Raw genomic sequence first — 15,867 nt, 5'->3', positions numbered from 1 at the left:
GGAAGGGCTAGCCATCTCTTACAAATGCAGGCGACTGACTTTGGGGAACTTGGGGGATTTTGAAAGTGCCTTTCCCCCACTATTTTTCCTGTTGTATGTTGAGTGTGGTGTTGTGGTACGGGGTTGGGAATGGAATGTGGGTGGGTGGGTAGGGGTGCTGAGTGAAATGTCAGGGTAAGTGAGAGAGCATGTTCCCAGCAGGAGCTCGCAGAGGGTGAATGATGTTGGGTTGGAGATTACTCAGATTGAGGCAGCATCTTTGGAGGGATTGGAACTTCTCTTGCGTATATTTCTGCTTCAGAACGCTTGACAATGGGGACTCAATACATCTGTCTAGGTCACATGCTGAGTTGAGCACTAGACACAGTGCAAGCACTTGGTGAATGAAGACCAGGGTTTGGAAAGTTCCCCATCTGATCTAGAACAGCAGATGGACAACTGTTGTGAATCTGTATACTGATTCTTTCTGTTTGTCTAGTGCATAGTAAGTGTCAGCGAGCTTACCCACACATCACACTGTTGAACCCTCGCAAGAGTCCTGTGAGCCAGGGAAGGCAAAGTACATTGTCCCCAGTGTTCTGAGGGGGAGAAAATGGAATTTATGTACCATGCTTGAGGACATGCATTCAGTGAGTGGTGGAGCCACCCCACCTGCTCTTCCTTCTTCTTGTCCTCATAACTCTGTCAGCTGAGGTGCTCCCCTGTCTCTCCTCCCCTTTACAAAAGGGGGTGCTCCATCAGGTTCTGCTTATGCGCCAGGCATCAGACCTCATCCTACAGCACCTGGAGCATCTCTGCAGAAAGAGACCAGTGACCAGCCAATGAGTGTGAACCGAGCACACTGAACATAGGTACTGCCCACCCGATGGGGCTCCTAAGGGAAGTGGGCAGTAGCCTGCATGCCAATTTGCCAAGCAGCTCCATTTCACTGACAGAGGAGGTGGGGGAGCAAGATTCGCCAAGCACTCAGCTTATGTTCCTCCTTCCTCCATAGGCAGCCTCTACTGCAGCCCCTCAGCCACCTACGCCTCTAACCGTGTTTCTGTATTTGTGTTTCTGTGTATACCTGGGTGTGTGTCTGCATCAAGGTAGCTCTGCGTGCACATACAGCCACTTGAGAAGCTGTATAGTTCTATGTACATCAGTGTAAATCTATATTGGTGTGTATAAGATTGTATATATAAAAACATGTAGATGCATATGTGTGTGCATGTGTGCACCCCTATGAAAGAGTGTGTAAACTTATGACTTATGTGTGTGCTTGTGTGTACACACTGGGTGTATTCTGCATGCATGTGTATAAGTGCATGTGTGCATACCTATGTTTATTTGTCTGATTTGAATAGATGTGAAAGGAAATATGCGTGAAAGCATATGCATTCCCTTTTGGTGGCTCTTCTAGAACCACCAGAATTCCCTTGGCCTGTTCCCACATAAGGGGGGCCGTATTTGGCCGGGCTGTTTAACTGACCATTTCTTTCCAATTCCCTTGTTCCAGGGAGCGGTGTCTCCCGGTCCCCATCCACTCTTCTCCTCCTCCCTCCACCCATCTGTGCTGTCTCCTGGATGGAAGATGCAGAAGAAGTGAATGTAGTCCCAGGAAGTGATAATTTAGTGCCTTGAGGTAGGAAATGCTCGATCATGGGCTAGGATGGGAGTTCAGAGATTTTGCTTTGTCCTGGAAGGACGTGTTTGGGAGTAACAAAGGTAGGGGTTGGGGTGGGGAAGCCTTGAAGATGCAGTAAGAACAAATATATGATGTACACAATGGGATGGGAGAGCTAAAGAGTTGGAGAGGAGGTTGTATATAGCCTTTATAATTCATCCTTTTATTATAGTCACCTTGTAAGTCTGAAACATGTCAGGGCGGAGCCAGCTGCAAGCAGGTGGGTGATATGAGGAAACGGCTCAGGGGACTGGCTGCTAGCAGTTGGAGGCAAAGAACCAAAGGGCACTTTGGTAGCCCATCCTGGCATGGTTGTTAGTTGCACTGCAGCCTTGGATTGGGATTTGTAGTCCAGAGCTCCCTCCTTCCACCCCCTCCAGGGAAAGAGGGCTGACCAAGGAGAGAAGTGCAAAGGAGCCCTCAGGGACTGACTACCTCGATCAGCCCAGCTTGTCTCTTCTTTTCTATACACACAGCATACAGATATAGCATCCTAACACACCCACAGAGACCTACACAGTAACACATACATGTACACACACATGGGCACTCACCTTCAGCAGCATATACATATATACACACAGATATGCACAAACACATACAGCCACACACACACATGTTCACATGCAAAATCACACGTTTACCCCCATATCCGCACACAAACCACACATACACACACACAAATCTTATGAGACAGCTAAAAACAAGAAAATTGCTGCTGGAATATCAAAGACAGCCTCTTTCTTTTTGGACACCCCTCACAGAGAAATCAGGTTTGCGGGGAGAGCAATGACCTCACATCTGAGGCTCCCATCATGGCTATTGAAAACCTTGCTTCCTGGGGCCTAAACATTGGTTGATTGATTTGGATTTGGGTTTCCAGGCCCCAGGAGTGCCTTTGAGCCCTGCAGGAGGCAAGCAGTTCATTTGGGAGGAGATCATGCAGATAGATTGGAGGAGTGGGGACAAAAAAAGAAGGTTTTAAGATGTATCTGGCAGAAATGCTCAGGAAGTCTTCGGAGTGCAGAGGAAGGGCAGAGAGACCAGTTGTAAATATCTCTACAGATCCATGTAGCTAGATATAATATTATACTTTTAAAAAAGAATACCCTGCCCTAGTGTGCTGCAATGCTGTGTGAGAGTGAGTGTCAAGGTGAGGCGGAGGTTTGGCAGTGACACCTTATCAGAAACTTGAACCTTTGAGTTTGCCATAGAATTGGTCATTTTAGCCTGAAAATTGCCAGATCTCCCGTCTCTTTCTCTGTGTGTTCTGTCGTCAGTGTCGTGGTTGAGCCCCACTCTTAGCTGCCCCCAGCTGTACAAGCACGTCGTCCTCCAGCTGGCTGCCTACATCCCCTCCCACTCCTCATCTCACACCAACTAACTCAGTCAGAGAGTGTGTGTGGTGACAGAGAATTTGGAGCTTGGGCAGAGGGAAGGGTCTTGCTTAGTCTGGGATGGAGCAGCCTGGACTTTATTCGTCTACCCACCTTCTCTTTCTTTTCCCCCTAAAATTGCTCCTCTACCACTACCACGGGAAGGAGACCTCTGTGTCTTTAATGTGTCAGTTTGTTGTGGGGATGTGTGACACGATTCCTATGAAGTTCTTGCGTGTGCCACTGTGGGACACCTTTGCAGAGATAACAGACGATCTCTTGGGTCTTACTGGAGCTTGTCAAATGTATTCTTACGATCCATGTCATCTTGTTAATAGCAGCTGCAAAGTGTTTGCACATTTAGAGCTGAGTTTTGCTGAGACTGTGGCCATTCCTAATGAAGTTTCCTTATTCTGTACATAAAAGAGCTAACCCTTTGAGCTATTAACTAATGAATGCATTCACTAAGCTATCCACCTGCATGGTACTCTGCTGTGGTGATGACCACCAAAGGAAATCGTGACTTGTCCTACTGAAAGTGCAGTGTGTTTGTGTAGGTTGTATCGTGTCCTGTGATCAATATGAAATCTTTATTATCAGTGTTAGGTTTTCAGGGTAGGGAGGGGGGAGGGCGTTACAGTGTCTCCCTGATATACTTCAATTGTGAAATACCCCCAGTTGGTCAGGGTCACCTCTATTGACTCAACATATGTAAGACTTTGTACCCACCATCTTGCCGGACTGCATCTCCGGGGTTAATAGTCATCAGCGGAAGTGAATTCTTCAGAGGGCGGCCAAGGCAGTGCCATTCTGGAAGCAGATGAAATACAGTGCACACGTGCAGGTCTTCAGGAGTGGTGCTGGGCCCAGGCAGTGAAAATCAAGAAAGAAGACCAAGACCCATGTGTCCTGGATGGTCTGTCTGGCAAAAGGGTCCAGAGCAGCAGAGAGCCCCCACGATGACCCAGTCCCCTCTTTGTCCTCTTTAAATGCACATTTTTGCATGAAAAAGACCTTGACCAATCCTGACTTTTAAAAAGGAAAACATGAAGAAACATAAAATTATGCTTCTGAAAATATGCTGAAATAAAGGTTTGTAAATAGCCAAAAGGGGAAAATAAATGTATATAATTGCAAATACACATACATATTGCGTTTCCTCTCTATTATGTTGGAAGGGACATTCATCTGGGCCCAGGAAGCCTCTGTCTTCCATTCATCACCTTTGCCTCCCCACAGCTTTGCACACCCACCTCCCCATACCCTGGGATATCTGAATCCATAGTTTTCAAGAGGAGGGGAAATAATGATGTCACAGTTGAAATTAGTTTATGCTCTTGCAAAAATCATTCTAATTATTTAAGACAAAAATTTAAAAACACGGCAAGTCATTGTGGTGTCAAATACAATGTGCACACTTATTTCCATTCGGGGGGGGGCTGGAGGAGAAAGGTCTTCATAAAGAAAATTTTTCAAAATCTCCATTACCCATGTGGATGTGCAGAATAAAAAGCAAGAAAGCCCTGTAGAGGTGGGAAGAATGGTGTGCTCAGGTTTTTAAAAGTTTGCAGAGTCACATTAAAACATCCTGCTGATGCTGCAGAAGGTCATTGCTGTGGCCCACATTTGTCAGTGTGCCCGCCTCCAAGCACCTTTTGTTGAAAACCTTGGAGTTGCAGCAGGAGCCCAGACCTAATGTCTCCTCCTCTGTGGTCCCTTTTGTACCCAAAGCAGGACAGGAGAGCTGTGCGTTCACACCCAACAGGTCTGATCTGCCCAAGGGTCTGGGGGCTGGTGTTGTCACAGGGACATACAGAAAGAGAAAATGCAGTTGGGGGTAAAAGGGTAGTTTTCACAGTATGTGTGGAGTAAGCCCTTAGCTACTGAGTTCTCTTCTGCTGGCTAATTTCTTGCCAATAACTCAGGTTCTGAAACTGGCCTGCAACCCCAGGTGGAGTTGTGACCCTTGAATGGTCCTACCGTAACGTGCTACCCAACAACTATACAACCACCTTAATGGACATGGCGTAAGAGAAGGGGGATGTGGTCTCCCTCCCCATTTACAGCTTCCCTAACTCTCAGGGTGAAAGAACCCTTGCTACAACTTCTCCAGGCTTTCAGCAAGGTCTCTTCCCAGCCTCCCATGTTGGCTCAGCTGCCTCTGAGCCCTGGCAGGGCCTCCAGGGACCCCTTAGTACTGCCATGGTGCCACTTCCCCCAACCAGGTCTCTCCCAAGCTGCCTTCCTGATAAGACTCTCAAGGGAATTAGCAAGGTATACAGGACTGAGGAAGGATTATTTTACTTTTTAATAACCTTAAGCACATTTTTTATACTGATATGTTTAATAGCAATAGGGGAAAATGGGGAAAAAAGAAACTGAAGATCAAAAACAAAAGTAATGGGGGGACTTCCCTGGTGGAGCAGTGGTTAAGAATCCGCCTGCAGGGGACACAGATTTGAGCCCTGGTCCAGGAAGATCCCACATGCCGCGGAGCAACTAAGCCTGTGTGCCACAACTACTGAGCCTGTGCTCTAGAGCCCACAAGCCACAACTACTGAAGCCCATGTGCCACAACTACTGAAGCCTGCACCTAAAGCCCCTGCTCCGCAACAAGAGAACCCACTACAATGAGAAGCCCGCATGCCACAACGAGGAGTAGCCCCCTGCACACTACAACTAGAGAAAGCCCATGCACAGCAATGAAGACCCAATGCAGCCAAAAAAAATAAATAAAATTTGTTTTAAAAAAGTAATGGGTGATGAAGACCTATTCCTCACGGGACTCAAACAAGTTTCTCGGGCTTCCCTGGTGGCGCAGTGATTGAGAGTCCGCCTGCCGATGCAGGGGACACGGGTTCGTACCCCAGTCCGGGAAGATCCCACATGCCGCGGAGCGACTAGCCCCGTGAGCCATGGCTGCTGAACCTGCGCGTTCGGAGCCTGTGCTCCGCAACGGGAGAGGCCACAACAGTGAGAAGCCTGCGTACCGCAAAAAAAAAAAAAAAAAAAAAACAAGTTTCTCTCCAATGGTCTAGAAGCAACTCAGGGACTGTACAGTGAGCAAGGGCCATAATTTGAACATAAACTCTGCCAGTGGCCAGGCTAAGACTTGCTACAGTAGAATGCAGTTCTGCATCCTTGACTGTAAATCTCTCAATTTCAATTACAAATCACCTTAGAGAGTCTCCCTTTAATATCACATGAGGAACGGAGGTTAAAAATTTATTGGAAATAGTGGACCCCAGCCCTCCCTTCTGTCTGGAATTCTCTGTGTGCCTTTAGGCAACACCCTGTTCACTATGGGGCCTCTTTGAATCCTCTCCTTTCCCAGCCCCAACCAAGGAGCCAGCCCATTTTCACTCCAGGCCAGGTGCACTGCTTACATCTCTGCCTATTAGGAAGATTTTCCGTCCCAGCTCTCTTTCAATACCACTATCCATTTTCAACTTGTACCCACATACTGCACCAGCCCATGCTTAAACCAGCCAGTGCCTAAAGAAACTCTATATGGTCATAGGTGCAAGCTGGGGAAGGGGTGCTGGTGCAACTGTAGTGGGTGATATGGGGATCTGAGCTATCTGCTCATATAATTATTTGAACCCTCTGGTCCTGCTCAGGCTGGAACAAGCCAACACTACTATCCCTGCCATGCTGAATCATTGGATGAGAGCAGCCCAAGGGGGAAGTGTGACCTCATTGCAAACTCAACTGGGGCTGGCAAGCAACTCAACTGGGGCTGGCCCAACGCACACACCCTAGCCATCGTCCCCCCCCCGCAGAGCCCTGAGGTGCGCCACGTGCCAGCCAAGGCTGTGGTCTCTGTGGGCCAGTGTCGTGAGCTCAACGTGTGCTTTCTGGGCATAGATTCAGGCCCAGCGCTGCTTCTTGTTGTGGAAATGTGCGTGTGTTCTCCTCTGAACAGTTCGCCCCACCCCGGCCCCAGTGCAGAGACCCCGAGCCCAGTCTCAGGAGCCGGCGGGGAGGACGGCATGGACGCGGTCACAGCCAGCGCCCACCCCAGGACCTGGGAGCCCACCTGGGACCTTGGGAAGGAAGACCAGGACCGCGGCTGCAGGAGGTCTGCGGGAGGCCCCCCAGGGCTTGTGTTCTGCTGGCTCACCCCGTTGTTCCTCGGGACTCCACGTCCTCGGCTCGGTGGCGCGCGCCCTGCTGTGGGACTGTCCTGTGCCTGCCATAGGGCGGGGCCAGGCCCTGGGCATGTGGGCCAGAAATGGAGGGTCTGCCCTGGGGGGAGCGGGCATTGCCGGTGCCCATCTTCCTGGCGAGAGGCCACCTGCGGGGCCCTCAGGAAGGGAGACTGTGGGGGGACGGAGGGCCGCCGGGTGGGGTGTAGCGGAGGCACCTTGTTGAGTACCCTGGGCGGGGGGCCAGGACCCGTGGGCTCTGGTGGCCGTTAGAAGTTCCTCTCTGTGTTATCATGCCCTCTGTTCAATAGTTTCAGTCAATGTTTCTCTTAATAAATTTCCCTGAAAGTTTCAGCTGAGTGTGGCCTCTGCTGTGGGCAATGGAGGGAAAGGGCTGCTGCGGGTGAGGGCGGGGGTCCAGAGTCGGATTCCTGCTCAGCACCCATGGGACACCTCTCCAGTGAGAGGGTAGGGTAGGCACTTTGCAGACCCAGACATGGTGAGGGTTTTTCTTCCATTTCATAGGTGAATTGTAAAATTTTAGCACCCTTGACCGTGGGCCCTGTCCCGGACGTTGCTCATGCTTAGCATGGGTGCTATGCAAGGCCCTGAAGGCCAGTGGACAGAGGAGGACCTGTGATCTCGTGGGTCACACGTGGGTCCGTACATGTCTGCCTGGCCCGGGGGCTCCGGGACCAGAAGGCCGTGCCCGGTTTGCACGAGTGCTCGGCCCAGGGCTCTGCACCCGTGCATGAGTATCATCGTGCCCCCTGCAATGACGGGCGTGAAGCAGGAGGCTGACACGCTGACGGGCCTGCCCTTTATGATGTCACTTCCTGGCTGGTTTGTGATGTCACCCCCGAGCAACCGGAGCACTTCTGTGAGGGGCTGAGCGGGAGTGTGAACCCAGGGTGCTGCCAGCCGCGCTGCACTGTCCCGTTCACATGACAGAGGCACGTGCCGCCCTCCACATGGCTGCGGACAAGAAGGGCCCCGCCGCGGGCGGGGCGCCCGGCTTCGGTGAGGCGCCTCTTCCTCCCGACGCAGCGGCTCCAGCCCTCGGCCCAGGGAGCTGCACCCCGCAGTCCCTCGCCCTGGCCCAGCCCGCGCCCGCGGGGCACCCCGACCTCAGGCTGCTGCCTGGAGAAGCCGCTTTCCAGGATTTGACTGAAGAGCCTGTGTTGGAAAGGCCTTGCTCCACCTGCGAGGCCATGTGGGAAGGCAGCCTCCTCTCCCTCCCCTTTCCCAGGAAGCTGTGGATACTTGTCAATAGCAGTCACTTTACATCTATTTGGTGGAATGAAGATGGGACTTGCATAGGCTTCAACATGCAGCTGTTTCAAAAGGAGGTTTTGGACAGGGACGGCCTGGACAAGGTGTTCAAGACAGACTGTATGGAGAGCTTCGTCCACCAGCTCAATGTCTGTGGATTTAGGAAAGTGTGCCAGGACAAGCACATGTCCCTCTGCCTGAACAACTTCTCCACGAATGAGTGGCCTGCCCATGTCCTGAGCAAGGTAACGAGGGCGGGGGACAGCAGGGAAGGAGCCCTCTCCAGGGGCTGAGCTGCTGGGCCCGGGAGTGGGGTTGGGGTGGGGGGCGGGTGCCAACCCCGGGGCCGCCTGGGACGGCAGCAGGCGTGTCGGGAGAGCTTCCTTTAAAGGTGGTACTTGGGGACCGGCGTGATGGCCAGAGCTGGCAGCGCCGCGCGCTGTGTTGGGACGTTGTTACGGGGGGACCCGAAGCGTCTCAGCACAAGGACGTCACTTCTCTTCCTCCTCTTTTTCCCTTTGGTGTGTCTGTGTGAGATGATGCATGTGAACTGACCCCCCTGTGGTGATCATTTCACAGTACACGGGGGCAAGGCGTCATCCTGTCCTCCTGACACGTGGGCAGTGCTGCTCGTCCCTGACATCGCAGTCACACCGGGGGACAAGAGGACACTGCTGAATCGCTGGCCCTTCCCATCCTCCTGCTCAGGGACAAGTGGCCCGGGGGGGAGGGGGGAGGTTTCTGTGCCCCCTTGACTGCCATAGCTCCAGAGCATCACTTAAGTGGGGGCTCAGGTCCTTTCCTGGGAAGCAGTCAGTGTCCCCGGTCTCGCCTCAGGAGATGCTGGCTGGTGGGGGGTATTCTGACACTTCCTTAGAAAGTTACCGAACCTTCTTGCAGTCTCGTATCTTCAAACGCCAAGTCCCCTTTCGTGGGCCTTGTACTCATACTAAGGGGCCATTTTCAGTCATTTTCCAAGGGCGAAAGGGGATGATGAGTGAGCGAGTCTCGGGGATGTAAAAACTGGGGCACAGCGTCCTGCTGGGACCGGGTCCCCTTTCTCCAAAGAGGCCTGGGTCGGCTGGGGGAGGGCGGCCAGGGGCCCAGCCAGGGGGCTTCTGCTTGCGAGCAACTCTTTTGTGACTCAGGGTTTCCTTTTCTCTCTCAACTGCGACCTCAGTTACACTTCTACCGCAGTCCCCTGTTTAAGAGAGACTGCCCGCACCTCCTCGTGAGGATGAAGAGGAGGGAGCACACTAAACCAGCATCCGGGCAGGTGGACGGCAAGCCGGCAGCCCTGGGGTACCTCCCGCCGCCCAGCACCTCGGAGCCACAGGACGGCCTCCCACCCTATGCTGAGGACATCCAGGGGACCCCGAGCGACCCGGAACTCGACCATGCCTCCGCCCTGGCCAGGACTGACTCTGTCCCTCCGGCCCCTCCTCGGACAGCAGCCGAGCCCCACACGCTGGATCACAACGCGCCGGCCCTGGTCCCTCTAGTCCTTCTAGTCCCTGTCCTGGCAGAGCTGGCCCAGCCCGCTGAGGTCCCCTGGCTTTGCTGCGCCTGGCATCCCGCCCAAATGCGTCCTCCCTGGCCCGTGCTGGGCCTGGCCGCCGCGCCCCCCCAGCTCCTCAGCCAGCCCCCCTGCGCGGCTCCCGGTGGCCGCGGCGCTGCCTCTCGTGCACGCTTGATGACCGTGGTGGCCGCCAGGCCTGCCGCCTCCCCTGACCTTGATCCCTCGGCCCCTGAGCCCCTTCTCCTGCTACTACGAGGGCTCCCGCTGTTTCCTGGAATACCGGCCCCTCCGGGCGGCCCACAGAAGACCCTGACCAGGCAGACCCTGCAGACACATGGAGGTGGTAACACGGCCAGAACCTTGCAGGGCAATAAAGAGCGTGGGAACATGAGAGCGATGTTCCACCCAACACGTGTTTTGCGCCTCCGTCCTGGGCCTGGCTGAGCAGTTGAGTCCCCTCAGCAGGAAACGATGACAGGTGACAGCCCACCCCCGGCACAGTGCGGGCACCTAGCAGACACCCGGTGAAGCCCCTCAGACGCCCTGGTCAGAGGCCTGAAAAGAGCCCTTACTGTCCTGAGACACACAGGTGTGGAGGGGACGGTCCCTGCCAGGAGCCTGCGGGTGTTCAGTTTGGGGGTGCTCTCTGGTGTCTGGACAGCAGGATTGAGGTCTGCTTTTCTCTGCGGGTCCAGCGTCTGGTGACATTTTCCTGGTTCTCTTCTCCGTGGCCTCCCCAGACCCATCAGGTCACCATCTCTCGTGAAATGGACACGAGGGCCAGGGAAGAGGGTGAGGGTCTAGGACTGAGGGCGTGAGGATGGAGAAGGGTCCTGGACGTGGGGGTCCGAGGCAAGGCCCTCTGAAGGCGGCTCTTATGCTCAGGCTTGGGCCCTGCGCTCTCCTTCCACTGCCCACTCTGCTTCCTTCTCTCCCAGCAGTGTGGTGGCCCCACGTTCTCCTGCAGGCTCACTTCCCCGGGCACACTGGCTGTCAGGCAGGCGGCAAGCCTGCATTCAAAGCACGGGGACGGCCGGGCTGGAGGACTCTCAGCATCCCCACGGGGCCTGAGTGTCTGTGCCCTTCAGGGCCCTGTGGATGACCTCAGTGTGGGTACTGGAACATACATGACGCGTTCCCTATACATACATGTGGTGTGTCGATGCATGGGTATATAAACACATATATTCTACACACACGTTATAGATATATAGATATATAGATATATAGATAGGACACACACTACACTACACAGACATGTAAAATGTATTACTCACTATGAATCAGGATGAAAAAGTGACAATCACGTAACTCCAACAGGTAACATGATCTAATCATCAAACCAAGCGTTCCCCTAAATCACCTGCCACTGCTCAGGCCTCTTCAGCTAAAACTAAACCTTTCTTAAAACGGGTTTCCAAAGTCTGGTGGCTGGTGAGGAGCCCCGAGGGGAAGGTGTGTGGTTCTCTGTGCTCCCCCCACGGTCATGGGCACGGCAGCCCCCCATCCAGCATCTGTGCTGGGACTGCAGCTTTTCTCTGAGGGGTTGAGGAGGACCCTCCTGAGTGAGGATGGAGGGGTCCAGCAGGCCCGGAACAGAGGGTCCCCCAGCATGCAACTCCACCTGTACTGGGACTCCTGGGGCACACCGGGCCGGGCTGTCAGGCTGCCCATCCCCACCCACCACCCCCAAGTCCTCAGAGATCTCGGGGGGTCAGAGGCTCCGTCTGAGGGGTACAGTCTCAGGTGGGCAGAGGGAGGGGCCCAGGTGCTGCCTGGAGTCGAGGTGAGGACCAGAGGAGGACTGCGGGCCCCCAGGGGGTGCATCTGTGGCCCTCCCGACAGCCCTGGGAGCCCTCCGGCATGCTGTCCAGATGGGACGCGCACTGATCCCCCTGGGAGGGGGAGGCGAGGGCCTGGGTCAGGGAGGCCGGGGTCAGGTCGGCAGAGGGAAGGAGCCCAGCCCCACCAGGAGTCAAGGTACAACCGTGAGGGGGACTCGGAGGCCACAAGGCATCCAGGTCAGCCCTGCTGTCAGCCCTGAGAGACCCCCGGCAGGGCTGTGGGTACAAGCGCCACCCGTGACCCCCACTTCCCTCTCAGGGGTCCTGGCAGGGGAGGGCCTGGGTCTCAGGGGACCAAAGGCAGTTGGGAAGAGGGAGGCGCCCAGACCAGCTGGGCGGGAAAGTGAGGACCGAGGGAGCGCTGAGGGACCCCCGCGGGACCATCTCAGCCCTGGGAAGCCCTGGGCTTGGGGGCCTGATGTGTTGTCCATAGATTCCCCCTGTCCCCCAAGTTCAGGGTCCGTAGTTCCACACCTGGGCTGTCCAGCCATTAGGCACATCTAGCTATTGACATTTAACTTTAAAGTGTCTTAAGGTAGAAGTCCAGGGCCTGGGACACACTAATCACATGTCAGTTCTCAATAGCAGCCTCATGTGGCTACTGGTGCCCTATTGACAGGGCTGGCAGGACCTATGGTTCCCAAAGCGAGACTGCTTCCCCCAGGAGACACGATAAGGGTCCTACTGACCTATAAGCCACGGTTCCCACCTGGGCACTGTGGGCTCCTCTCCCTAGAGGCTCAGGTGCCAGTTCCCCATCCCCGAGTCTGCTCTCCACCCGGCCAGGCCCTACCACGTGGGCAAGAAGGCTTGTCCCCGGAATGAGGCTAGTGGTGAGAGGACTGCAGGGTCCTCACGGGGTTCTTGCTTGCAGCTCAGCTCCAGGCTCCTAGGCTGCATCCCTGCCCCCTGATCCCGGGAATCTCGGCCCATCCTGGGTCCCTCTGGATGTACCACCCCTAGGACACCTTCTGCACTGCCCAGAATCCACAGTGTTTCCACACCAATGTATTATTTTTGCTTAAGTGGAAAGTTTCTTCTGTCTTTGTATTTAAAACAGAGATTTAAACACCATCTTATTTTTAAATATTTGTGGGTTTACATAAAGGATCCCAGATTCCCTGCAGGCAGCTGCCAGGAAGCAGAGGAAGACAACATATGGGCCAGGACTTGGAGTGAGTCTCTCCCCTGCAATGCTGTGTACTAGGTGTTCAACAAAAAGAAGCTGCTATAACTTTGCGTTGAAAAAAATTCCGTTCATTAGGTGGAGGAGCTTCCGACAAAGCCAAATGGGCCTTGAATCTGCAACTACTTCTAGTCACTTCTCTGTGACGGGTACTTTCTAATACAAGATCCCATTGACTTTCCAAGGCTCTTGTGAATGTCAACAGGGAGGGTTCCCCCATTCCCTCCAGAGCACCTCCTGCCCTTCCCTCTGCAATCAAGCCCCTAGTCGCAGCAGGCTGAGGATGTGCCCCTTCCTCCTCACGCAAGGACGCACCTCAGCCTGGGAGTCTCAGCTGCCGCCACACGATGGAACGTGCCTGAGCACCTGCACAGGTGCCCTTGGGCACCCTGACAGCCACGACCTTCCTGTGGGGCAAGGACCAGACACCAGACTGTGGGAGGAGGGCTAGTGAGTTTTCTTGGTAACATTCCGCTAGGATATGCACAAGGAGCCTTCCTTCACCTCCAAGGAGGCTCCTGAGATGCGTGGAATTCAGCTTCACTCGGTGTTTTTGCCACCATGGTTTCTATGACCATTCCTCACCTAAGGCTTTAGGGTCTGACCACCTAGGAAAGCTGATCCATCAGTTTAAGTGTCCAGAAGCCACTTTCAAAGAAGTTGCCCCATTAAAATCCTGCCAACAGTCTGGGGGTGGTTACCAAAGCTGCTTCAACTGTATGCCTCAGGGCTGAGTAAATTGTGAGCGAAACCAAAGTCCACTCACCCCTCCCCATTTGGAAGGTGTTGAGTGTATTTAGGCGCAGGCAGAATAACCAGGACTCTGAGGGTCTCTGCCCAAAGTGCACCTTCTCTTCCTGCCCCAGAAGATCTATCCACGACGGAAGAGAAACCTCTAATTTGCACGTCCCATTTCAGATTTGCTTCTCACCCCTAAGACTCCGTCTACACGCCTGCTGCCGCCACCACCCAGCCTCATCACCCTCACTTCCCACAGAAGGAATCCCCACTTCCCAAAGGCCTAAACTGCCCTGGCTCGGGGCACTTACCCTCCAGGGCCCGCTCCTGGAGCCCCACCACCTCGTCCCGTGTTGACTTGTTCTGTGGAAGTTAGGGGACGTCTCACCACATTCCTCATGTGACTGCGGCTCCTAGACCATCACTCTAGGTGCGGCTGTGTGCTGCTTTTCCTAGTGGCCCCACTACTAACACAGGCCCTTCCAGAGAGCAGAGGCTCCATGGAGGTCGGCGGAATAAACAAGCCAGTGAGCAGGGGGCTTATTGACTCAGATTAATTTTCAGCTATTTCTTAAGTGAACGATGCTAATCTGATATTTACACATACATATATGTATGCATATTAGTTTTGGAAAATGACAGATGAGAAGGCACAAGAAGTAAGAATTAACTAACTTGTACTTTTATTTCTCTTTTTCTTGACCTCATCAACTGCATTCTAAAGTTCTTTCTTATTTCCAAGAGATTCATATTCCAATGCCATGTTATCTTGTTCAGGGTCACAAAATAACATGGGAATCTTACAGTTTCCTTTACACAATAGCAAAACTCTTGTCGTTGAACCGAATTAGTGCAAATACATGTGTGATTAAAGTCATTCACAAACTTAGATACTGAAGCGCATTAAGCCTTCTTTTAAAAGGAACAATATTTGAAAAATACCTAAAGAAAACAGAGATGAAATTCCATGTCATCAGACACAACAGGAACCCAAAGATGCTGCACACCGGGTTGCCCCAAGTTGCCTGGGCCCTCACTGCTTAGAAGGCTGACCACTCCCTCTTCAAACTCAGAGTGAAGGATCAGCCTCCCTTCCTGCCCCACAGGAGAAGCTGCTGGACGTGGGCCTGGAAGGAGCCTGGCTGCTGCTCTGGCTCAGGCTCCCTGTTCCTCATTGCTCACATGCTCTGCAGACAGGGATGGGAGGAACCTGGAATCCCATCCACTGACCCAGAGCAGATGCCCCAGGACCTGACACTTGCTGGTCTCCGCATGGGCCCGGGGACCCCAGAGGAACTCGTAGCGGGCGGAGTCGCTATGGGGCACCTCCAGGTACTCCACGTAGCCCTCCTGCACCCAAACTTTGGCGAGGAGCTCCCTGGGGTCCCCATAGATGCAGTGCTGCTTCCCTGCATACACCCCCATGATGCTCAGCACTTCCCAGACCTTCTCCTCAGGGGCGCGGTTGCCCTCTAGGAGGATCAGGCCCTGGATCAGCACCAGGAAGCCGGCCTTGGGCATGCTCGGCCCATCGCCCAGCACTGCATCACAGGTGAGGCCCAGGGTGGGGACCAGTTCGTACGTGCGCTCGCTGGGGTCCACCTTCTTCACGTCCACACCAAACACCAGCTGCATGCACTCGCAAGCTTCTCTGAAGACCACAGGGAAGTGGTCCCGATGGTCACGGAGGACGATATCAAGTGTCTCCGCCTTGGAGGTCGGCTCCCTGGTGCGATACTTGAGGAGCAGGAATGCCACCAGGTCAGCCACCTTCAGTGGTAGTGGGTCTAGGTGCAAGGGATTAGCATCTTCCTGGTCATGCCAGGTGCTCGGCCCTTCCTCATCTTGGGGGCTGAGGCTGTCGTCTTCGGACTGGCTCCAAGGAGGGGCGGCCATGGCAGTGGGGGAGGGGCTCTGGGGGGGACTGGGTTCTCCAGCATCAGCCACCTCCTCCAGGGTGCCCAGGAACAGGAAAGAGTAAGAAGAGGAGGACGAGGGGGATACGGCCTCCGCCCCCTCAGCCCCCAACAGCTGCGCCTCCACCGGACCCTGGGCCGGGACTGGGGTCTGGAAGTCTGCCTCCGGCTGGCGGAGCTCACTCATCTCGACCAGGGGCAT

General features: G+C 54.1%; 1 protein-coding gene across 1 annotated transcript; it reads right to left on the bottom strand.

Moving 5' to 3' along the window:
- Positions 1–10,726: 10,726 nt before the first annotated feature.
- Positions 10,727–15,867, bottom strand: LOC308608861 (melanoma-associated antigen 8-like; the record flags this gene model as incomplete). Its single annotated transcript, XM_081222185.1, has 3 exons — positions 10,727–10,971; positions 14,061–14,112; positions 14,980–15,867. 3 exons carry the CDS (start codon positions 15,865–15,867, stop codon positions 10,727–10,729), a joined length of 1,185 nt encoding a protein of 394 aa, XP_081078311.1.

This window comes from Mesoplodon bidens (genome assembly GCF_964165515.1).
Source record: "Mesoplodon bidens genome assembly, chromosome: X".
In the NCBI taxonomy this organism is placed as follows: domain Eukaryota; kingdom Metazoa; phylum Chordata; class Mammalia; order Artiodactyla; family Ziphiidae; genus Mesoplodon; species Mesoplodon bidens.
This window is presented reverse-complemented; position numbering and strand designations above follow the sequence as displayed.